Source organism: Drosophila elegans, unplaced genomic scaffold (assembly GCF_018152505.1).
Source record: "Drosophila elegans isolate 14027-0461.03 unplaced genomic scaffold, ASM1815250v1 contig_397, whole genome shotgun sequence".
Taxonomy (NCBI): domain Eukaryota; kingdom Metazoa; phylum Arthropoda; class Insecta; order Diptera; family Drosophilidae; genus Drosophila; species Drosophila elegans.
Window position 1 is genome coordinate 4137920 of NW_024545782.1, and position 23278 is coordinate 4161197.

A 23278-nucleotide genomic window follows, 5' to 3' on the forward strand; every position below is an offset into this window, starting at 1 on the left:
TCCTAATGCGATTTGGTCCTCTTACCCCACTCAGCCCTCGTCCTCAACTAGACTACTGCAACTTTATGACATTAGTTTTGGCTGTGGTTTGGGCCAGTTGGAGGGGCAAAAACGGGGAAACAACGTGAACCGACGAAACCTTCCTCTGGCATGGTTCATCAATTTTCTGTGCGTTCCGGGGCAGCAGATGCTGCGGTCTTCGTTTGCGGCATCGTTAGCCGCATCGGACTGATCGATTCTACTGATCGATGAGCTGCTTCCAGCTACTAAATCATTGTAATTTTCACACGCTTTGCCGGCTCTGTCAAGAACATTGAATTGGGCTGCAGCCCCATGAAGGAAAAAAGAACAGTTTTTATGTGAGAACATGTTTACCACCGCAGTTCGTATACAGCGAAATACATTTAAACATTAGAATTTAAATTAAATATTATGGAAAATATATTTCGTCACAAATGACCGGAATAATATGTGCACTAACTAAGTGGTAAAATAAATCATTAATGAAGCGGATGTTTTCCAAATTTTCTTATTAACTTATGTCTGAGAAAAGCTTATGAAATGTCGAGAAAAGCTGTAAGAATTAGGTGATAAATTATTTCTAATGGTGCCTATGTAGTATACAGCGCAAGTAAATTAAAACAAAAGAAAGCAAACTTCGACAAGTCGAAGTTTATATACTCTTGAAGCTATTCCAAATATTAAATATTATTTGAAACAACAATAATCCCACTCCCACTAACATGCCTTTACGTTTATCAACAGCTACGACGATTTTTAAATCAATTCAAAACAAGAAAGGAAGCAACCATCGACAAGCTTAAGTTTATATTCCATTGCTATGAAGCTATGATGATTTTCAGCTCAATTATTCGATTGTTCCTATGGCGACTATATGAAGCGGTTTTCCGATTTGAATAAAATAAAAACCGTAAATAAATTCTGAATTATAAAACCAGTACTATTTGCAAAAGAATTTAAAAATAAAAGTAAAAATAAGAAAAGTTTTAAATGATTTGTGTACCATCTTGTACCAAAGCGTTTTTTTTTTAGTTTTTGTTTTTTTGATCATTTTTTGATTTAAACCGTAATTCTAAAATAATAAAATATCACTAAATATCGAAGAAAAAAAAAAAAAATAAGCAAATCCGGCTCGTAGACAATTTTTGGAAAACTTTTGTGCAAATAGCTTTAAAACTGAGAGAATAGTTTGCGTGGGAACGGCCGGACGGACATGGCTAGATCGACTCTCCTAGTGATGCTGATCAAGAGTGTATATACTTTAAAGGGTTCACTGCATTGCGAACTTCTGACTAAAATTTTTATACCCTCTCCAAGAGTACAAAAACCAAAATAACTCTACTGGGTCCTTACTTATTCTTGTACTATGAACACAATGATTCCAATGCTTTTCATGTGACGTGCTTCAACTGGCTTAACTGGTTTCTGTCAAAAATGTCTATAGTTATCATTATTTGCCATTATTATCATCATCCAACGCCTCATCAAGTTCCCCGGTGAGGAAAAGTAAATAAGCTACAAACGAGCGAAATAACCAGTCAAAGTCAGCACTACGATTTTAGAAATTATTGTACCCAAAACACCAAAAACATTAAATAAAAAAGCGAAACTTAAATTGTTTGTTGCGGAGAAGTGGAGAAAAAAATCAATCACTTTCACTGCTGGCCAAGAGAGTTTGTCATAGTCAAGTTTCTGGCCGGGTCTCTCCCTCGTAGCTTCATGTTGCTGCCGACAATTTTTATTGCTGCTTTTCACCCATTTTCGCCAAGCCGATCTCTACACATACCAAAACAGCAATAGCAACCAGCAAAACGAAGAAAAAGGTTTAGCTTAGCCAACAACGAAACTCGTTTCGCTTTTTGCAAATGCAATAAGATACAAAGTTTTGAGCGCCAAACAAAAAAATATAGACTAGCAGACTCAATGCTCTTTCAGTGACTGAGTCACTAGTTAAATTTCGGTCAAATACAATTTGATATCATTTTAACTTTAATAAGTAATAAACGTTTTCAAACAGCAGCTACATTCACAAATATATATTTTTTCTTCTCTTAGCAGTGCAAAAAGGCAACGATTTTTATAACTATATATCCACTCGTAAATTAACCTTTGAAAAGAACTCCAGTATCATCGAAAGTGAAGAAAAAGAGACACCCGCATGGGGCATGAAAATTATTCTACTTGAACGTTCAGTGAACTCTCGAACGCTCTCTTTCGCACCGACTGCAAACGTCTCTTCTAATCTGTATCCAAGTACTGGCATTTTGTCAAAAGTGTCAAGTCAATAGTTCAAAACGAGAAAAATGGTAAATGGCCCAGAACTAGGTCTATGGCGCAATGAGCTTCTGAGAACAGAGTTAATAGCAGCCCAAAACTGCGGTATTTGGACGTCTAGCGGCTTCTTCTTGCGTTCCGTTCTCATTGTTTGCTGCCTGTTTGTTTGGCCTGCTTTAAAACGCAGCTCACAAAAGTTTTCGAGTTAATGGCCACTTTGCTCATTATAAGCAAACTAAAGCTGGCTGAACCCAAAGTCTTTGTGGTTTCTGTGGTTCTTTCGGTTCTTCGAGCAGATGTTGGATGCTACTCTCTCTGTAGGAGGAATTCCGTTTTCTTCACACTGTGCAGCCTGCGGGTCGTCTCAATGCTCACAGATTTTAATCAACTTGATGCCAAAAGCCTCTCAAAGTGGCGGCCACAAAACCCAAGCGAGCCCGGAAAATTAAATGAAAAAGTAACTGGAAAGGCCTTACTAACAGTTTGATGAAGTTAAATAAACTCTACACTACGCATTCATAACTTTGCATGCATTATTTTGACATAAAACATTTTTATTTGAATTAAAAGTGAAATTTAAAATCAATTCTTACGCTGTTGAATTTTTGTAATTGAATTTTAATCACTGTCGCATCGACATATTGCTTCCATTATATTTATATATTTTTTTTTAATTTTTGTGTAATTAGATGTGCATACGAATTTAAGCAATCGGGGTACACAGAAAGAATTGCGTTTGATAAATACGCAAAATATCGGGGAAGCTTTTCAAGCTGTTGTGCGCAGCTGTCATCACTAATATAAAAATTATTTTAAAATGTCCATACATTTTCTAAATTTCAATAACAAAATAAACAAAAAACCGTTTAACATGCTATGTCAAATGTTGTACGCTACAAACTTGAAAAAAGTTTTTAAATCGAAACGCTGGTTATATTCAACCAACATTTTTATACCCTTGCAGAAGTTATTATAATTTCTGTCAGAAGTTTGCAACGCAGTGAAGGAGATATTTCCGACCCTATAAAGTATATATTCTTGATCAGCATCATTAGGGGAGTCGATCTAGCCATGTAAGTCGCAAATAAGTCTCCAAGTTTTAAAGCTATCTGCATGAAACTTTCCCAAACGCTGTCTTTCTATTGCAGAAAGTATAACGACACGGTTCGGACGACTTTAGCATATGAATCCTATAAGAACAATCGGAAAAATAAATGAAAACAAGAAAGGAAGCAAACTTCGGCAAGCCGAAGTTTATATACCCTTGTAGCTATTTCAAAAACTAAATACTCTTTAAAACGTTTAAATTATGATTTACTTGCGTGTATGTTTAAAAACATTGAAGCTATGATGATTTGCAGCTTAATTATTCGATAGTTCCTATGGCAGCTATATGCTATAGTCGTCCGATTTGATGAAATTTAAAACGTAATTCTAAAATATTTAACCATTACTATATCTCGAAGAACTAAAAAAAAAATAAAAAACAGAAAAGTTATAATTTTTTTTCATTTATTTTTCCGATTGTTCCTATGGGGGCTATATGATATAGTCGTCCGACTTTGATGAAATTTAAACCGTAAATCGGAAATATGTAACCATTACTAAATGTCGAAGAACTAAACAAAAAATTGAAAAACAGCAAAGTTATAATTTTTTTCATTTATTTTTCCGATTGTTCCTATGGGAGCTATATGCTATAGTCGTCCGGTTTTGATGAAATTTAAAACATAATTCTGAAATATTTAACCATTACTATATCTCGAAGAACGAAACAAAAAATTAAAAAACAGCAAAGTTATAATTTTTTTTCATTTATTTTTCCGATTGTTCCTATGGGAGCTATATGCTATAGTCGTCCGATTTTGATGAAATTTAAATCGTAAATCGGAAATATGTAACCATTACTAAATGTCGAAGAACTAAACAAAAAATTGAAAAACAGCAAAGTTATAATTTTTTTTCATTTATTTTTCCGATTGTTCCTATGGGAGCTATATGCTATAGTCGTCCGATCCGGCTCGTTCCGACTTATATACTACCTGCAATAGAAAGACAACTTTTGGGAAAGTTTCATGCAGATAGCTTTAAAACTGAGAGACTAGTTTGCATATAAACGGACGGACAGACGGACAGACGGACAGACGGACGGACAGACGGACAGACGGACGGACAGACGGACATGGCTAGATCGACTCGCCTAGTGATGCTGATCAAGAATATATATACTTTATAGGGTCGGAGATGTCTCCTTCACTGCGTTGCAAACTTCTGACTGAAATTATAATACCCTCTGCAAGGGTATAAAAATGATAGCTTTGCTGTTTTGTACTTCTTTTTTTTCGAGATATAGTAATTGTTTATTGTTTCTGGATTTTGGTTTTAAATTGCCGCACGCTTCAGTGGGTAATAACGGATTAGCTGGTAAGAAATTCTCCAAAATTAGCAAAAGCAATTAATGATTTCCTATAACAAATATGGAAAAAAAAAATTTTAAATATTTTGGCTGAAGTTTACTTTTCTGGAGAATAATAATTTGATTCCTGCTGATTTCTTTATTTTTCCTAAACCATATTATGTGTAAAACAACAAATTTAAAATAAAGACATAGCTAAATATAAAATGTCTTCTATCGGGAATTAACAGGAGGGTAAAATAATCTCATCACCTATATAATTTTTGTTCAGATTTTATTAAACTTTATATATGTTCATGATAATAAAAATATTTTGGATGTAATTTTCTTATTGAATTAAAAGAAAAATTATTAGTTTTTTAATATTTTCTGACCGTTGAGTTGTTGGCGAATTACCAATAAAAACCACATCCCCCACTTGGCATTTAATTTCGTTAACCACATTCCCTTCCTTATCGCACTTTATTGGCGGGAAAGAGACCATAAAAAATCACATACAAATAATGTGTTATTTATAAAATAAATGGTCATTCAGCATTGAATTTAAGAGGCCGTCCACCGTGAGGCATACGCGATAACCGTGGTAAAGGTTCGGCTAGTTTCCCCCAAAATTCTGGGCACACCCAGCCAGTCCCGGGCAATCGACACTTAGAAGCCAAGTTAGCGCCCGCTTAGTGACTCACCAAACACGGCTCTTTGCCCCACAATGAGCGCACCGACCCAAATTGTGGCTAAGTGTGTGACAGGCGGTAGCTGGGAAGTTGTTGGCCCGCAAAAGCATAAATCCCAATGCTGGTCAACGTTTCCGGAATTTTGATGCATTTCGCTGGGGCTAGCGAAACGGTAATAGAGTGTGAAAGAATTTTTACTGGAATCCGCGAAGAACCACACAAACAACTAAGTGGAAAAACGAAACTTGAGTGCCCTTTGCCAAACCATTTTCATGATTTAAATGGAAAAAATGGAGCTTGAAATATATCGTAAAAAGAAAAATCTGGCAGTAACCATTGATAGAATAGTCAGCGAGTTAGTTACTCCTGTATACTTATATACATATATATATGTATACATTAACAACAAAACAAAGTTAAAATAAAAGCATATTCCCCACCATTTAAAGAAAAAGTTAGGGAGGAGAAAATAAAAATAACAGGCCAAAAGAGAAAATCCGCAAGGTATACTTGAAGAGTTAGTTAATTTACTGGACAAACTTCCGCGAGTCGGTATACGACAGTCTAAATTTATGATTTAGTGGGCTAATTGTCTATTTCAGTCTATTTCACCGAAACCTCAAGTGAAATTTGGGGAAGATGGCGTCCAGTCGATTGAGAGACATTGCATATTTCTTTTGACATTTATACGTGACATGGAGAATCATATAAATGATATTTTCCACTCAGCAATTTTATCTCTATCAATTCTGTTATTTATTGACCCGAAATCTGTGCACAAATGTCAGTTTCGCTCTCATTGATTGAAGTTGTTTTTGGGAAATCTTTTGCATAACATTGACACAACTGAGCCAACACAAAAGCCGTATCTAATACATATTCACAATGTCCTTGCAAAGAGGAGGTTCGGAGGAGAAGCGGTTCCAAATGTAATCGAAACCACAAAAGCCAGTTGGGGAGGGTTGAGGGGGCCAAAGAACCAGAGCTCCACATCAATCAAATACATTTTCGTTTTCTGTTTACTTTTTGCTCGTTTGTTTAGCTAGAGATTTCTATACACTAATTTTATCGATTTCTGCTGTTGTTCGGTCGGCTTACCTTTTAAATGGGAAATTATGTAAATAAAACTTTTGTTTGCAACATTTGGGAAATGCCTTAGATTTCGATTGAATTGCTAAAGGATTTGCTCGGATGAGAAGGAGTTTCCCACTCAATTTACTCGATTAACGTTTTAGCTGTTAAACTTTTAAACATTCTCGAAAAATTGTAAACGAATCTATCGTAAATTCTTCGATTTGGAGTTACAGATCTAATCAAACAAATTTTCAAAAAAATTTTAATTTACAAAGAAATAAAACTTTGCTTTGTAATGAAAAAGATAACAAACTAAATTATACCTAATTGTTGATAACTGACAACACAGCCAAAAAACTCTAAGAGCCCTTTGTACTTTTCCATGACAAATTGGGTGCTCCTGAGCTTAACTTTCCATACAAACTTATTTTCCATTAGCTAAGGGTTTCGCTGTTCTTAGCTTAGAATACGAAAATTCGATATTTGGCAATATTTTAAATTATGTAGCCCATATCACTGGGAATTAGCTAGGTTTTGATATAAAAATTTGTACCGGCATGAACCGTTGACAATGTCTTTGAATTATCTCCCCAAAGCTGAAATCGTAAGGTGCGTCCCGTCTTTTGTATGCCTTTGACTAAAAATGATTAGTTTTATTTTACAATAAGGTTTTGAAAAAAAAAACGTGTTTAACCCAAAACAATAAAATAACATAACATGCACGCAGAAGTAGCAGGTAGATTTGTTGGCGCGACTCCATTTATGTATCTATATAACTACCCTAAAAGACGAACTGATTCTCCATGGACAGACAAATATAAATTAACTAAAATAAACCGTTTTTCGATTCGCAGGAAATGAGAATTCCCCTTAAGAGAATACTTAAATTAAATCTCTTATCGGAATGCGGGCGTAAGTTTAAAAGCAAAACAAATAAAAAGTAAATTGTAAATGGAAGCAAAATCGACTGACCGTCAGCAGACACTGACATTTTTTTTTCGCAGTTCCGCTGATAACACAATTACCGTCATAAATGCTCTAACCAAAGTATTATACTCTTCCCAATCCTCTATCGCCATACAAGTGTATATACAAATTTGATATCGTTATCTTGTTTAAAAAGTTTGAAAGTCCCAAATAGTGATTATGGTAATAAACCAGAACGAAAATGTTTAAGTACCTAGTAAGTAAATTAGTTAAATGACAGGACTATTAAGCATATATCATTTTAGAAATAAATTATTTAGAAATGAATTCATAAATTGAACCCAACTATAAAACTCCTTTGAAATTTTATGCGCGGGGACTTAGTGAAAGTAATCATTTCGGCAAAATATTCATTTACTAAAAAAGCGTATGAAAAGACATTTATTTCAAATATATGTACAACAATTTGATATATAAATAACACTGTTCAACACGTTTGGGGTTTTGGACTGTAACCGCAGTTTTGATTTCGGAGTCCTAAAGTATTCTGGTATTTCTCTGGCATAGTTCTCGTTGCTACTACATCATTGGAGGAAAGCAAACATCAAATTACTGTTTTTACGATTTTTGGTTTCGCTATATTACTCTAACAGATTTCTAAAATATGTTGTTTTAACATTTTACTTTTTGTGTACATACCTAAAAAAATGTTGACGACATTTACGTGAAATTTTAATTGACTCAAGAGATAATTCCGTTAAAAAAAAATCTTATTGAAAATAGTCGCTATAGTATTCAAAGGAGAGCTTAGAGAGGGAAAGCCCAAATGGGATTTATCTAGTTTCGGTGAGTGCTTTCAGAAATTGCGGTTCCATGCTGCGCTGTGTAATTTGATAAGCTCAAATATTTTTCCGGCCGAGGAAGTTAATGTGGCAAAACTAAGAAAATAATAGAGCATGTTATACACCAAAGCCTATCACAAAAGGGGGCCTTGGCCTGCTCTGAGATAAAAAGTGGATATAAAGAGTAACAATGAGAAGTTGCTGAGGCAATTGAACAACTGGCGGACTGGCTCTGAGTGGAGAAACTCTAACGAGACGATTACGATTTTAATATTTGCGACAAGAAAATATGTTGTATTATTTTTTTCTTTTAAGAACTTGTAGATATTTAACAATGTTCTTACTTTTGATTTTTAACAGAGTTAAAAAGCTTGATTTGATACCTGATTCCATATTTTTTAAAATTAAATTTTGTTAAAAATAGCTACTGGGCTATTTGTAAAACGAATAGTTGCTTCAGAACCAAACAATTTTCTTAACGAACAACAATTTAAAAATACAAATCAAACCTTTTACTTAAGAAATAAAATTAGTGCTTTTATTATTATCAAAACAAAATATCTTGAAATCGAACAATTTCGTAAACATGTAGGACATAATATAAAGAAATAACTTAAATCAATGTTAAACGGAAATTAATATTGTAAAAAGCAATTGGTGTTATAGAGAACTTCAAGTAGTTTATATTTAATTGCAAATAACATTATTGGTAAAGAGAGCAATATATTTTTCTTATTTGAAAATAAGTGGGGAACTTCAATTGCTGAAATAAGGGCTTTATTTGCAAACAGCAAGCAAACAGTTGAAATAAACAATTTAAACATATATATATATATATATATTTATATATATATTGACGTTTTAAATTGAGAGCAATATATTAAGAAACTGTTTATACTCTTTTTAGTGTAAGTTATTTGACGCATTATAGGATTTTGAAAACAAAATTTAAAAAGAAATTAGAAATGCTTTCGTAATCCTTGTCGAAAATCCCGAACCCTGTCCTCCAACACTCACCTTTGGTCCTCCAACAGCTTCTCGGCCTGGGCGAGTCGCAGGCGGACGGTCTTCATGCTCTGGATGGGGAAGAGGCGGCAGAAGCGCGTGAGGAACGCAGGGCGCCAGCAGAAGCGCGGGAACTCGCGGCAGACGTCCCACAGCCGGGTGTTATGCTCGAACAGATAGGTGTGCGTCTTGCCGAAGTTCAGGTAGTCCAGCATGTCGGCGTAGTCGCAGTTGAGCAGGTTCTTCAGATTCTGCACCGCCAGCTCCTGGTCGTCGGGGTCGCGGATCTGCTTGATGCCAAAGTCCAGCAGCGGCTCGTAGTGGTAAAAGTTACCCGGAATCGAGTTGAGGATGTCGCCCAGGAAGGTGGAGCCGGAGCGCCACGAGGTGACCACCACACTGCGGACCGGGGTGCCGTTCGTCTCCGGGGTCATGTCCGCCAGACGCTCGGCTCCGCCTCGAGGATACTCAAAGTTCTCCATCTCTGCCAGGATGCGCGACCGTTGAGCCGACAGGACATCCACTAGAGTAGCTGTCAGGTTGTAGACGGCAGTCTGCGAGGGCTGCTGCTGCTGCTGCTGCTGCAACTGCTGCTGGAAGCGGTCGTAGAAGGCGCTGCGCGCCAGCGAGTTGGAAGGACCGCCATCCACGGACGCTCCCACTCCGGCCCCCGCCCCCTGATCCCGGCCAGCCGCCTGGTTAAACGGGGTGGTCAGCGGACGGTGCTGGGTGGTGGCGATCAGCAGCAGGATGCACAGGCTGCTCACGCCGCAGATGCCTATCAGATTGGCCCTGCGCGACATCCGGCTGCGTCGCCGCTTCCCGTTCAAGCTGAGGCGCTGCTTAGCGCGTGTCCTGCCGGGATCGACGTTCGGCGGGTCCTGCTGGTTGAGCAGTGAGCACGACTCTAGGTCCAGCTCCAGATCCAGATCCAGGTGCTCCTCCGTTTCCCCTGTGCTCATCGGTGGCTGGCTAATTGCTGGGCGCTGATTGCTGCTTGTCGCTTGCTCCGCGAAATCACTGGTCACTGGTGGGCTATGCTCGCACTCGCTCCCACACGCACATAGTTGTCGCCGCGCCCTCAACTCGAACGCATACGCATTGCAGATCGCTGCGGATGTCGCGTCGTAGCTTTATCTTTTTTCCCGTAGTTTAATGTCGATTTTCCGCGACGCGAACCGAACGAAACCATTCACAACAACAAAGTGACCGTAGCGCGAAAGTAGAAACATACCAACGGAAATCGGAAAGTAAAGACTAAAATATTCCTAAATATCCCATAAATATGTCACCGCGGACACAAACCAAGGTTGATAGCAATGATAGGCTCCTAGCACAGACTCAAACCATGTAAGACTGTTGCTTTACATTTTCGGAGTTTTTGTAATTCGACTAATAAACGACTAATTCACAAAAGGCGAAAAATGGAAAATCAGAAAAACATATCAAAAAACGTCGATCTAAGTTCTAGGCTTAAACAATTTTGTTTTTGCACAACAGTGTTACTTGGTGTTTCTTTTTTTTTAAGAATTTTTTTTTCGAATAGCACAAAAAACAGTACATTTGATTTATATAAATATATTGTAAATATGATATATTACCAGAGAGTTATATAAAAATTACACATTTTAAATTTGTCATCAAAAAACAAATGATTTAACTCAATATCTATATTGTGTGAAATATATATGAATGTCGAAATAAAATGTTTTAGAATGAAATTTGTAAACATAACTTATATTAAAGAAATATATATTATGAAATTCTTGTAACTGGCAACCGCTGCGGGGTAACAAATATATAGCACTTTAAAACGATTACGAAACTAAGCCAAAATAGCCGTATTCATATCATCTTCCTCCTTCCTAAATACAAATTATAATATATTTCAATATAAAGAAAAATACTCTGTAATACAACTTTTATTGCTAATTTCTATTTTAAAATGTATATTTAATATGAATAAAAATATTATTCTGGTTGATCCTGCCAGTAGTTCATATGCTCACAAATAAACCGCAATTTTTTAAAGAAATTCAATAAAATAAACTCCATGTGAATTATTTTTGGACAGAACATAAAGATTTTGGTGATGGTGTCTTAGCACACCAGTGTTGATGGCAAAGAAAGGATTTTGATCTTAATACTCTCGTGAAAGCCACCCTATCACACTGCTTATGTATTTATTTCCATCATAACTGCCCACAAAGTCTTAAGCTTAAGCCTTGCCCATGATCGGTTCGAATGATTCCGGTGAAAAGTGCTCAAAGTCCTGGATCAAGTGATAGCCCCATAAGTCCATGGCCTCGCTACATAGCACCTGAACCGCCTTTATGTCATCCACCTTCATTTTACTCATCCACTCGTGGGCGGGCTGATTGGTATACTTCCAACGAAAGTCCCAGTCGAAGGGGTCCATGATTTGACCACTCCGCGGATGAGCTCCCCGAGTCCTGATTTTCGGCGTCCTGAATGGCAGTCCATAGAAATTGAATACAAGCTTGGTACTTTCTTCGGGCTGCAAGAGCAAATCCTCATAACGTAAAACGCTGGGGGATGTACGTTAATGAGTAAACAGACAGCTCAATTCAGGGGCAAAACAACAAATAATGATTTTTAAATATTGATTAAAAGCCATTATTAAAAAAAAATGCATAGTTACTGGAAAAATTAAAAAAAAAGCGATTTTAAAAAATGCATAAATCCTATTACTAATAAAAATAATCCAGTTTTTGTAGGATTGGATTTTCATAAAAAACTTTTTTTTTTAAATGTATAACACATTCCTTATTCCTAAAAAAAAGTTCAGTACCCAATTAACAGTAAGTTAAAGATAGGGTGTATTTATTGTTTTTATACCCTTGCAGCAGGGTATTATAATTAAAATAAACAACTTGCCAATTTCGAATCCAAATTATAAAATACAATAAAAAAACACTCACCTAAAGCGCTGCGGATAAGCTTTTGTGAGCGTCTCAACCAACCGATGATCGCTGATCATATCGTCGCAAAGGGTTTGCACTTCGCAATCCTTTGCTGTTGTACACCAATTGTTATTAATTCGGGAATACATAGTGCTCCGGGGATCGCGAACAATCAGCAGGATTCGAAGATTAAGACTGTTAAAGAGGATTTTTCGTAAGACAAAAAAGTAAGGCAGATTTTGGAGAAAAGCTAAGAATATCCAATTAGGTAAGTTCGTTCTTTTTGTCATGAACTTTGGTAAGACATTTTTGACATGCCTGACAGTTACATAAAACAATTCTTCGAAAAAACAAGGAACCAGATGTAACCAACTTTCAACAAACATTTCAAGTAGTAACAGCTAATGTACATGTACTTTCCCACAAGAGTGTTACAATACTCTAAAAAACTTATTGTTATAAGAAAAACTAAAATAAGTTTTTACATAAAAATAAGTTTTAAAATGTTGGATTCCCAACAATTGTATCACATTGATTCGCTATCAAAAAATCCGAAAATCGCGCCACTCACCCTTCGCGATCCAAGAGCGAGGCCAGAGTCTGTAGCCGCATGTTGTACACGGCCATGTTGATGAACGGATGGAGCTTGCAGATGGCGGCCATCGTCTGCGGATCCCAGCAGGTCTGCGGGCTGTAGGTAAGGCAGGTTTTCGCCTGAACGCCGTAAAAGCGGCGGAAGACCGCCGAGCGCATCCCCCAGTGGAGCATCTCTGTGGACTGGTTGTAATTGCAGTGGTACAGCGCCACAAGCTCATCCAAAGCCCGGCCGTGCACCTGCTCCACATTTGAGCGGCTCTCGTAGGCGATCAGCGGAGCAAAGTGCTGGTAGCAACCCGGCTGGTGGGCCAAATTGTCCAGGAGAGTCAGGGCACCCGATCCCCGGAACGTGACCAGCATGGAGCGGATCGGCTGACCGCCTGCTTCCAGGGTGAAGTTGCTTAGGTCGCCCAGGTGGCGCGTCTTGTAGGCTACTACTGATCTCTGCATGGTCACTGGGTCCGGCATCAGAATGGGCAAAAGGAAGAATACGAAGAGGACATAGGTGGCATAGACGCCCACGCAAATGGCGATGAATTTGATAGAACGCGAAACTTGCACCATGACTGAAATTTGAATTTTTTTCTTTACCTATTACTTACAATTTTTAAAAGACTCTTAACGATCGTATGATTGCCTGTGACAGGCAACGCTTTGGTACTTTAAAGGGTGAGGAAAAGCCAAACTCGATTCCCAAATAAATTTGTATAACTGAGTGTTTATCTTGCAACATGCTACCTTTATTGGCATATCATTAATATTTAATATACTTTTAATAGTTAATTAATATTTAATATACTTTTAATAGTTGTTATCAAATAATAACTAGAATACTAATATTGCTGTATTATGTTACGTAAATGTTCCGAATTTCAATCTGTTAATATATATTTTGTATAAGATCCACTATGCTGCTGAAAATCGTTAAAACTTTGAATAAGTAAAAGAGTTTCGGACTAGGCAGCCGCAGAAATCTCAAAAATTGTACCGAGAGTTGATTAAATTGTAAATTTTAAATTAATGCCGAATAATGATTAGCAGCATATTTATCGTGATCCGTTAAATTTCATTAGGCTTCTGGCACTAAGTTTATGTATATTCCGCCAACGATGAACTTGTATAATTCTTCAATACGTATCTTATGTCGGTATATCTATTACAAAGTCTGATCATTTCTTAATCAAGGCAAGAGTTTATGATGGGGATGAAAGTGTTTGAAGGAAATCTGATCCTTTCAACTGATTTATCTGCGAGTTAAGCTCATTGAGATATGACCAGCAAAAGCAGTCAAGAAGATAAACTTACAATGCGTGGAATATTCAATAATAATAAACTGAATGTACTGATGATTTGATAATGGAAATTAGTCGCACAATTAAACTTATCATATAACTATGTCATACTTATTTGATTATTTGTAAAAAGTATACATTATTTTAGAATCTCGAAATACGTATTATAATTCTGCGAAAGTTTATATTAACTAAGGAACCAGTTGGTAACAGCCCCAAACAAAAGCTAGGAATGCGGATAACATCTGGGGCGGTTGCTCTACCAACATTAAAGTACTTACGCATGCTTGAAAACTAATACTAAATGTTTAATACCATTAATGTCCCTCGAATGTCTTGGTTATATCTTAATCGCTGTTCCCCTCGGTCTCATCGTCCAGCAGCATGCTTGTCGAACCGTAACTACGGAGTCTGAAATTTACAATAAATTTAAATTAATTAGTAATAAGATTTTATACACCATTCTGATGTCAAACAGATTCGTTAGTGAAGAATTACAAAATTATAATAAATTTCAGGATCACCTTAAACAGAATAAAATTATAAGAGTTTTTTTGTTATACATTATTAAATTAAGTTTGCTTTGATTGTCTAAAAGCAATCAAACGAGATTTGTGTAACACCAATCTCACCTCATCGTCGGACACTTTAAGACCATCTAGATTAATGCTGTTCCTGGCATAGCCTGCACCTGCGGATTGCTCCTTCTCATACAGCTGCCGGTTGAGCTCATCTTTGCTGGAGGCGGAGTTGCTTCCCAAGTTCGTCATGCCCTTCAACGGCAAGGCGAGGTTCGCCCGACTGGCATTGCTTCCTGCGCTCCCATATCGCCCATTTCCGGATCGCTGCCTCTGGTGATGGTGGTGGTGCTGCCCATGCGGATTATCGAACTTCTGCTTGGCCCGCTCGAACTCCAAGTTCCGGGACTTCGACTCAAATATGTTCTCCTCGAGATGCGTGGGTTTGGCATCGTAAAAGGCCGCTGCTGCCGCTGCCGCCGCCGCTGCAGATGCCGCCGCACTGCTCTGCTGCTGCTGGAGCAGCGTCCGCTCCGTGTGACTGGAGCGCTTGACAGAAGCCGCATGATGGGCAGCTGCGTCGCTGCCGTTGTGGGAGCTCCTCAAGCACGCCTGCGAGTCATCAAAAATCTGGCGCAGATCATTGATGTTTGGCAGACAATCGTTGGGCAGCTCCACGGCAATCTTATTCCTCAGCTGGACCCCGCCCATTCCCCGCAGCTGGGGACTCGGAGCTCGTCTTGATTTAGTGGGTTAGGAGTGGGTTAGGAGTTAGGTTATTAGCCAAGCCAGCACCATTGAAACGTTAGTCGTTGTAAGAGTTAGTCAAAGTTAGTCAAAAGCCTCATCGGTAGGTAAATGTAAATATTTTGGCAGCTCTTACCTGTTCTGAAGGTGCTGTATTTGCACCTGGAGACCCTCGGTCTGACCAACAAGCTCATCGTTAGAGCGCTGCAACCGTCTCACTTGGTTCACTGCCGAATCCAGCTCATCCTCGGCGCCAGCTAATTCCCGCTTTAGCTCCTCCACACGCTGCCGAAGGCGCTTGACCTGCGTGAACGAAAAGTTGTCAAAATAATTAAAGAATAAGATTGTAATCCAGAGAAATGATCTGTACTGCAAATTAGCAGGAGACTTTTAAATAATTTAAGAATGTGCGATATTTAGGTACTGAAATATTTAAATATTTTGGAACTGAAATATTTTTTTATTTTAGTTTTAAAATTAGCTTGATACCACTAAATTCAATTTTATTATTTTCGCCAATTCGCCGCCAGAAAAAACATCATTTCAATGCAATTTGAAGATAAGTTAATTTAACTTTCTTTTTGCATGTTTCTACAAATTATCATAATTCAACTGCAACTCTGTAAAGAACATATTGACCTCAAATCAAATTAAAAAAATAGTTCTTAAAAAATGTAAGTTTTTACAGATAAAATATATTCTGAAAAAAAACAATCGTACATTATAGTAAAGGACAATGAACAAATATTTTGTTTAATACGACAATGGCACCAATGATTTGGAGCGTCTCGGAAAAAGTTGAACAGAGGTGCCTATCATGGCTCGGTACTGGATCATCCCAAACAAAAAATTAAATACAATCTTTCCATAAAAAATACTTTTTTGTTTAATTTTTGTAAGAATCCTTACACGTGAAAAACTAGTTTTTGTATTAAATAAAATATAAAATATTTACAAATTTTAAAAAACTCATTAAGCATAATATTCTGGAGTTATTATGCATTCATTTAAAAAAATAAAAAAAAAAATCGAAAAAAATTAAAAACCCTTAAAAACAGTAAAAAATAACAGTAAAAAATAAAATGTAATTTAGAATTTTAAAAACAACGTTTAAATAAAAATAATGTTTAAGTCATGTTGCTTATTTAGGAGTTCCACTGCACCAAAAAATCTATGTTTTGTTGATAGACAACTTTTAACTTGTTAGCTCTATAAACTAATTTAATGCAAATAAACACCACTATTTTTCAAAAATAGTGCTCGACCTCTATCAGTATTCTGTAGATACATATTCTGTAGATACATATTCCACAACACGAGGGGCGTGTTTTGTAGCCCTCAATCCGACTGATAAGCAGACGACCCCCGCCAAGCTGCGATAACACTTGAAGTTGGAAAATTTTCCTTGCATTCTCTTCACTTTTGGTTTCTATCGTCAAGTCAAAAATAAACGCGATAGTGCGAAAAATTTAGAGCCCGCAGATTAGAATCGGGCATAACAACAATATCATTTCGGGGTAAACAAATCGTGGCGAGGCAAAGAGAAACGAGAGAAGAGAGAAGAGATGACACCGCGAGAAGAAAAGCTCTCGCTGTAGCTTGGGAGCTTGGAGCTTTCTTCATTCTCTCGCCGAACGTCGAATCGAGCAGCTGTTCTTTGAAGAACCGGCTGACTATTTCGCAGTCAAACACACAGAACAAAACAAGAATTATGATTGCGCAAAGTGTAATCAGCTATCTGCGGCCCTGCGCCCGCCGTTTGGCCAGCACTAGTTCCAAGGCCGCAGCTCCCAAGTTCAACTGGCAGGATCCCCTGAACCTGGAGAGCCAGCTGACCGAGGAGGAGGTGGCCATTCGGGATGCGTTCCGCGGCTACTGCCAGGCGGAACTGCTGCCGCGCGTCAAGATGGCCAACCGCCTGGAGACGTTCGACAAGAAGATCATGGAGGAGATCGGCAGTTTGGGAGTCCTGGGTTGCACCATCAAGGGATACGGCTGCGCCGGGGTCTCCAGCGTCGCCTACGGACTGCTGACCCGCGAGGTGGAGCGCGTGGACTCCGCCTATCGGTCCGCCGTAAGCGTCCAGAGTTCGCTGGCCATGGGCGCCATCTACGACTTTGGCTCCGAGGAGCAGAAGCAACGCTATCTGCCCAGTATGGCGGAGGGCAAGCTGATCGGTGAGTCTTGGTTTGGGACGGTTTGGGACAACTATTAGGCCTTCATAGATACAAATTTAAAGCATTTCTCGGGGGATTATGTAAAGGCAATTCGAATGCAGACAGCACTTGATTAAATAAACATCTTAAAAATAAAGAAAATATATTTAAGACTTTAGATTCAAAGAAAATTAAAAGACAGACAACCTAAACCCCATCTTCTCTTTATCCAGGTGCCTTTGGACTGACTGAACCTAACCACGGCAGCGATCCCGCCGGCATGGAGACCCGAGCGAAGTACGACAGTAAAAGCAAGACGTACGTTCTGAATGGAGCAAAGACCTGGATTACTAGTGCGCCCATTGCCGACGTCATTGTGGTATGGGCCAAATGCGAAGATGGCAAGGTTCGCGGCTTCCTGGTGGACCGGAAGGTATCCGGCCAAGGATTGGACACTCCCAAGATCGAGGGCAAGTTCTCGCTGCGCGCATCGCCCACGGGTATGATCCTGATGGACGATGTCCGGGTGCCGGAGGAGCAGCTGCTGCCCAACGTGTCGGGCTTTAGTGGACCCTTCAGCTGCCTGAACAACGCCCGCTACGGAATCGCCTGGGGCGCACTGGGAGCCGCAGAAGTCTGTGTGGAGATTGCACGTCAGTATACCCTCGATCGCAAGCAGTTTGGCCGCCCTCTGGCTGCCAATCAGTTGATCCAGAAGAAGCTGGCCGATGCCACCACGGAGATAGCTTTGGGCCTTCAGGCCTGTCTGCATGTGGGTCGCCTAAAGGATCAGAAGCTGCATACGCCCGAGATGATCTCGCTCCTGAAGCGGAATAACACTGGGAAGTCCTTGAACATTGCCCGCGAAATGAGGGATGTGCTTGGTGGCAACGGCATCAGCGACGAGTACCATGTGATCAGGCATGTGATGAACCTGGAGTCGGTAAATACCTATGAAGGCACGCACGACATACACGCTTTGATCTTAGGTCGCGCCATCACAGGACTGCCGGCATTTGCCAACTAATTTACCTTTCCAAACGTTTTTTGTGGACTGCATTTACTAATGAGTTAGCTGTGTACGTGTCGATGTGAATAAATATCAAGTAAATCAAAATTGCCGAAAAAGTCAGCTATATCTTGAAGAACTCCTATAGTTTTCCTTGGTCGATAAGCTGATACGCGTAATCTGCTCTATATATCAACCGATAAGATTTTTTGGGTGTGGATTAACTCACCTCCGCTTCATACTGCTCCGCACGGCGTACGGCGTGACCCAGCTCGGTGTTTGTCTCTGCCAGCAGCTTCTTCAGCTTGGCATGCGACATCTTCACCTCGCTGATCTCTTTGTTGCGCTCGGAAAGTTCCTGTTGCAACGCCCGCAGCTCCACGTCATTTGCCTGCATAGGTCGGCACTTGCGGTCGGACCGTTCCTGGTAGTCCCTGAGTTCTGCGCGCAGTTTCTTGTTATCCCGCTCCATAGCCAATTTCTCGGACTCCAGGCGCTCGCGCTTGCCCCATTCGGAGGCGTTCTCCGCCTGAAGGTGCTCCAGCTCAGTGCGAAGTTCCGTGAGGCTAAAGGAGCACCATAGTTAGACTATGCGCAAAATAAATAGAGTATTCCTCCTTACCGACGCTCCAGATTCTCACGAGCGGCAATCTCCTCCTGCAGGGAGTTGTTAACGATACGCATCTCAGCGCGATGTTGCTCCTGAAGTGTAAGAAGCTCGCGCACTGCCTCCTGTTTGGCGGAGCGCATCTCCTCTTGACGTCCGCGCACGTCCTGGATCTCCAGCGTCAGCTTTTCAATGCTCTTGTGCAGTTCCAGTTTCTCACTACGAAAAAAGCGCCAAAGTTAGGAAACCTTTGCGTTAAAGAGATGGGGTTAACTCACTCCCTTTCCGCTTGAAGAGTTTTCTGTGCCTCGTCCAGGCGCAACTGCAGCATAGATATTTTCTGCAGCAAGTAGTCCTCGTCAAAGTCATCCTTGGACAATTGCTGAATCAGGCGCTTCTCCTCTGCAGCTGCCGCCTCGTCCAACTCGGTCAGATGCTTGGGCATGGCCCCTTTCATGGCGAACTCCTCGATGTCCAGATCCTTGACATCGTTGGGCAATTTGGTGACCAAACCATCCTCGCTATTCACATTTTTTAGGCCATCCGATGAGATGTCCGGCGAGCAGTTCGCGTCCCGTCCATTGGCCTCCGCATCCTCGCTGGTGTCGGCGCGATGAAATTGCCCGGCGTGCTTCATCATCAGCGAGTGCACCTTCTCCATCTCCTTCTTCAGCTGCGTGATTTGCAGCTCGAGATCGTTCTTCTCCCGCTTCAGGGAGTGGGCCTCCTTCATGGCGCCGTCCAGTTTGAGGCTGAGCTGCTTGGACTCCTCTCGGGCTTTATTCCGCTCGTTGCGGACCTGTGAAAAGTGAGTGGGGTTGCTATTATATACCGGCGATATCGAACCAACTTGGAAGCCATGGCAACCGTGCTTACCTTACTCCATTTCTCCCGCCAGTTGGCAGTACAATCGGACCTGCAAGGGTTAGTGTTTTGATCAGCAGATGTTGGGGATTAAGCAGCAGCTTCTTCACTTACCACCACTTCATCGTCTTCTCCATTTGCGCCGCTCTGGCTCGAGCCTCGTGCAGTTCCCTTTGCCTCTGGGACTATTTAGGAGTAGAAGGCGGATAGTACAAGTTTGGATTGGGAATATACATTATATATACACACCTCCCGCGCCTCCCATTCCGTCTCGCCGTATCGGGCCGACATGGTGGTCCCGATGACTTCGTTGGCCAGTGGGCGTCTGCCAGCCGCACTCTGCGTCGTGGTTGCGGCCTGTGACATTACGCTGGCGTCCTTGTTCAAGTCCTGGTTGGTGTCCACTTTCCCCACAACTGCCTAGCTAAACTGTTGCATTGTGGGCGGGTTTCTTGCAGTTTTTATGGAACAAAGCTAAAACTGAATACAGAAAATAAATTGCAGTGACATTCGCCTGCGCACGCCAACAGCTGTTGTTGTTTACTAGTCGCTGTGAACGGCCATATTGCAATTGTGCAGGGTTGCCATTCTTTAAACAGATAGTTGGAGTCATTATTGGTAATTCGAAATTTTCAGCATCAAGAGACTATCGCCACGTCATGCTTAATGAAAGTCGAAGCTGGTGTTTATGTTATATTATACCAATCTAAAATATGAACATTTTGCTGATAATAACAGAGATATTAGTGAACACCCTATATATTAATATTGTAAGTCTGGCAACCCTGAAACTGAGAAGAAATAACGTGAACGGTCACACTTAAAAAGCCGCTATTATACCCAAAATTGTTTTTCTCCGACTGACTGTAAAAACACTTTTGAAGCATGGCAAAACATCATCCGGATTTGATTTTCTGTCGCAAGCAACCAGGAGTTGGTGAGTTTTCAATTAAGAAGCGTTCTATTCCCGGGTAATTCAGTGTTGCTTACCATTTCCTCCACCCCATTCACATCCACATGCGGCAGCCATTGGACGCCTGTGCGAGAAAGACGATGGAAAGTGCGTGATCTGCGACTCCTACGTACGGCCCTGCACCCTCGTCCGGATCTGCGACGAGTGCAACTACGGATCCTACCAGGGAAGGTGCGTCATCTGCGGCGGTCCCGGGGTTTCCGATGCCTACTACTGCAAGTCGTGCACGATTCAGGAAAAGGACGTGGGTTACGAGTTAATTCAACAAGGGGAATACATGGTGTTAATGTGTATTTTCGTTCTTTTTAGCGCGATGGATGCCCCAAGATCGTGAATCTGGGCAGCTCCAAGACTGACCTGTTCTACGAACGCAAGAAATATGGCTTCAAACAGAAGTGAGTATCCGAAACAAAATTGTAGAGACAAACGCTACTGTCCTCCTATCACAATTCACCAAATTGCCTCAAAGTTTGACATAAACTAGCGCAGCTATTTAAAAATGTCTCAGTAAAAATATTACAAAAATGTATTTCGAACTGCAATTGCTAGCTATTATTTTGTTATAACCCTCTAATAATAACCTTGTTTCTCTTTGCAGCTACTGATGCACTCTCCACTACCTCATACATTTCTAATAAATTTTTTATTGTAGTTTAATACATAAACAAGGTTTTGATAAATGAATGTTTGGAATTGCCTCTTATGTCTACACGGCCAGCAGTTTCTCCCCGCCATCAAGGTCGTATTGCAGGCACAGACGGTCGAACTCCGCCGACTTTTTGTCCAGATCGGTGACAAAGTCGCTCTTGGGATAGAACTGCCGCAGCTGCTCCAGATTGCGGGTAATGGCCTCCGCCGGCTTGGCCGTGAGATGGGCCAGCACCATCAGGTTGATTAGGGTGTCGTAGTCGTTGTGCTTCTTCAGTAGCGATTCGCGCAGCACGGAGTCGGCCTCCTCGTACCGCTCCAGGCCCAGATGGACCACCGCCTGGCCGTTGAGCAGACTTGGAGTGGGCTTGAACTTCTCGCAGAACTCCTGATAGATGTGGAAGGCGTCCTGCATCTGCTCCGTGCCCTGGGCGAGGGCCACCCACGCCTGTGCCAGCTGCGTCAGCGTGGCGTCGTCGCTGATCTCCTGCATCTTGGCCACCAGCTGCTTGGCCAAATCGACGCGCTGCAGCCGCAGCAGGCACTGCACGGACAGAGCCATGGACTCCAGATTGGTGGAGCCGTGCAGAATCTTCAGGGCGTTCTCGAACTGGCCATCGTGGCAGTAGACTATGGCGGTGGCGATGTGCCAGATGTTGGTCTCGTCCTCCTCCCCGGCCACCTTGTCCGTGAGCTTCTCCAGCAACTCCTCCGTCCGCGAGGGTTGTTCAAAGGCTTCATGTACAAGCCGCAGAGCCTGCAGGGGCGTGGCATTGCCCTCCTTGATATCCGAGGCCACTATACGCCCGGAATCGATTGCCAAGTAGGAGAGGTACATGTAGGACAGCAGCTCAGATCCTGCGGTTCCCTGCTCCGGCAGCACAAAGTTGATCGATCCCATGAAGTTGCCGATGTAGTACTCGTTGCGGGCATCGAACAGCGCCGAGTTGGTGTCCTCCTCGTTCTGCTGACGGCTCATTTTGCTGATTATTTGTAATTTTTAACGAAAACACAAATTATTTTTGGCTGAGTTGGCCGTCGAGTTGTCAAAGTGTGACCGTTCCACACCAAGTTCAAAACACTAATTTAAATTACATCGGACATCGCCATTTGGTGTAGTTTGGTCATATTATTTTATTTTTCAAATCAAAACTACATTGAAGAAATCACAAAAACTCAACAATATAAATTAAAAGCGACCATTTACATCCGAGTCTATCTATCACTTGTACTTTTTATTAAAAAGAAGATTGCTGATTTTAGCCGTTGATGTAATTTATACATATACTACATATTATGTATTAAAAGACTTCTCAAATTTGAATATAAAACAACTAATAAATTAGTGCTTGGTTAGCTAATCGCAAACGACTTTGTTTTGCGAGCATAAATCTTGAAATACGCTGGACAAATCATCTTAACATATGGTCAACTTTTTACGTTTGTTCTTATTATCAACATTTTTTATTTTTATTGATGCATTTCAGGTTTATTAAGACAAATTTTAGTATATAAAAAGTTTTCCTAAAAAGCTTTAGTTTTAAAACAACTATAAAAATCGAAAATGTTATTGTTTTTCAGAAATAAACTATTGTTTCATCGATATAACTTTAATTATCTATTTATTTTACAAACTTCTTTTTTACATACAAAAGATCAAAAGCACTTTTTTGAAAACAATTTATTTTTTGATGCTTAGAACACCCATTATGC

The 23278-nt window shown here is 40.4% G+C and overlaps 6 protein-coding genes across 7 annotated transcripts in view; 2 read left to right on the forward strand and 4 right to left on the reverse strand.

The window, feature by feature from the left end:
• Nucleotides 1-10442, reverse strand: part of LOC108135248 (carbohydrate sulfotransferase 4) — a 35300-nt gene extending 24858 nt beyond the window's left edge. The window contains exon 1 of the mRNA XM_017255913.2: nucleotides 9243-10442. Coding sequence (XP_017111402.1) covers nucleotides 9243-10192 — 950 coding nt within the window. The 5' untranslated portion in view covers nucleotides 10193-10442. The remainder of the gene's footprint in view (nucleotides 1-9242) is intronic.
• An 848-nt stretch (nucleotides 10443-11290) lies between these two features.
• LOC108135200 (carbohydrate sulfotransferase 1) lies at nucleotides 11291-13408 on the reverse strand. The gene is made up of 3 exons (XM_017255823.2): nucleotides 12726-13408; nucleotides 12173-12349; nucleotides 11291-11779 (listed from the first exon to the last, which is right to left on the reverse strand). The coding sequence occupies exons 1-3, from the start codon at nucleotides 13313-13315 to the stop codon at nucleotides 11449-11451; spliced, it is 1098 nt and encodes a 365-aa protein (XP_017111312.1). The 5' UTR covers nucleotides 13316-13408; the 3' UTR covers nucleotides 11291-11448.
• Nucleotides 13409-13469: 61 nt separating this feature from the next.
• LOC108135256 (coiled-coil domain-containing protein 102A) lies at nucleotides 13470-20474 on the reverse strand. 2 transcript variants are annotated; one of them, XM_017255924.2, is made up of 9 exons: nucleotides 20194-20474; nucleotides 20059-20129; nucleotides 19957-19996; nucleotides 19359-19879; nucleotides 19096-19299; nucleotides 18703-19039; nucleotides 15445-15611; nucleotides 14676-15300; nucleotides 13470-14454 (listed from the first exon to the last, which is right to left on the reverse strand). In XM_017255924.2, exons 1-9 carry the CDS (start codon nucleotides 20308-20310, stop codon nucleotides 14446-14448), a joined length of 2091 nt encoding a protein of 696 aa, XP_017111413.1. In that variant the 5' UTR covers nucleotides 20311-20474; the 3' UTR covers nucleotides 13470-14445. The 2 variants fall into 2 exon arrangements, with proteins under 2 accessions (XP_017111413.1, XP_017111414.1); XM_017255925.2 differs by lacking the exon at nucleotides 14676-15300.
• On the forward strand, nucleotides 16922-18581 carry LOC108135258 (glutaryl-CoA dehydrogenase, mitochondrial). Its single transcript, XM_017255926.2, has 2 exons — nucleotides 16922-17485; nucleotides 17698-18581. Exons 1-2 carry the CDS (start codon nucleotides 17020-17022, stop codon nucleotides 18489-18491), a joined length of 1260 nt encoding a protein of 419 aa, XP_017111415.1. The 5' UTR covers nucleotides 16922-17019; the 3' UTR covers nucleotides 18492-18581.
• A 274-nt stretch (nucleotides 20475-20748) lies between the features above and the next one.
• Nucleotides 20749-21601, forward strand: LOC108135298 (PHD finger-like domain-containing protein 5A). Its single transcript, XM_017255983.1, has 4 exons — nucleotides 20749-20881; nucleotides 20971-21161; nucleotides 21227-21312; nucleotides 21516-21601. Exons 1-4 carry the CDS (start codon nucleotides 20830-20832, stop codon nucleotides 21520-21522), a joined length of 336 nt encoding a protein of 111 aa, XP_017111472.1. The 5' UTR covers nucleotides 20749-20829; the 3' UTR covers nucleotides 21523-21601.
• Nucleotides 21542-22636, reverse strand: LOC108135297 (coatomer subunit epsilon). Its single transcript, XM_017255982.1, has one exon. It carries the CDS (start codon nucleotides 22542-22544, stop codon nucleotides 21624-21626), a length of 921 nt encoding a protein of 306 aa, XP_017111471.1. The 5' UTR covers nucleotides 22545-22636; the 3' UTR covers nucleotides 21542-21623.
• Between the last annotated feature and the right edge of the window lie 642 nt (nucleotides 22637-23278).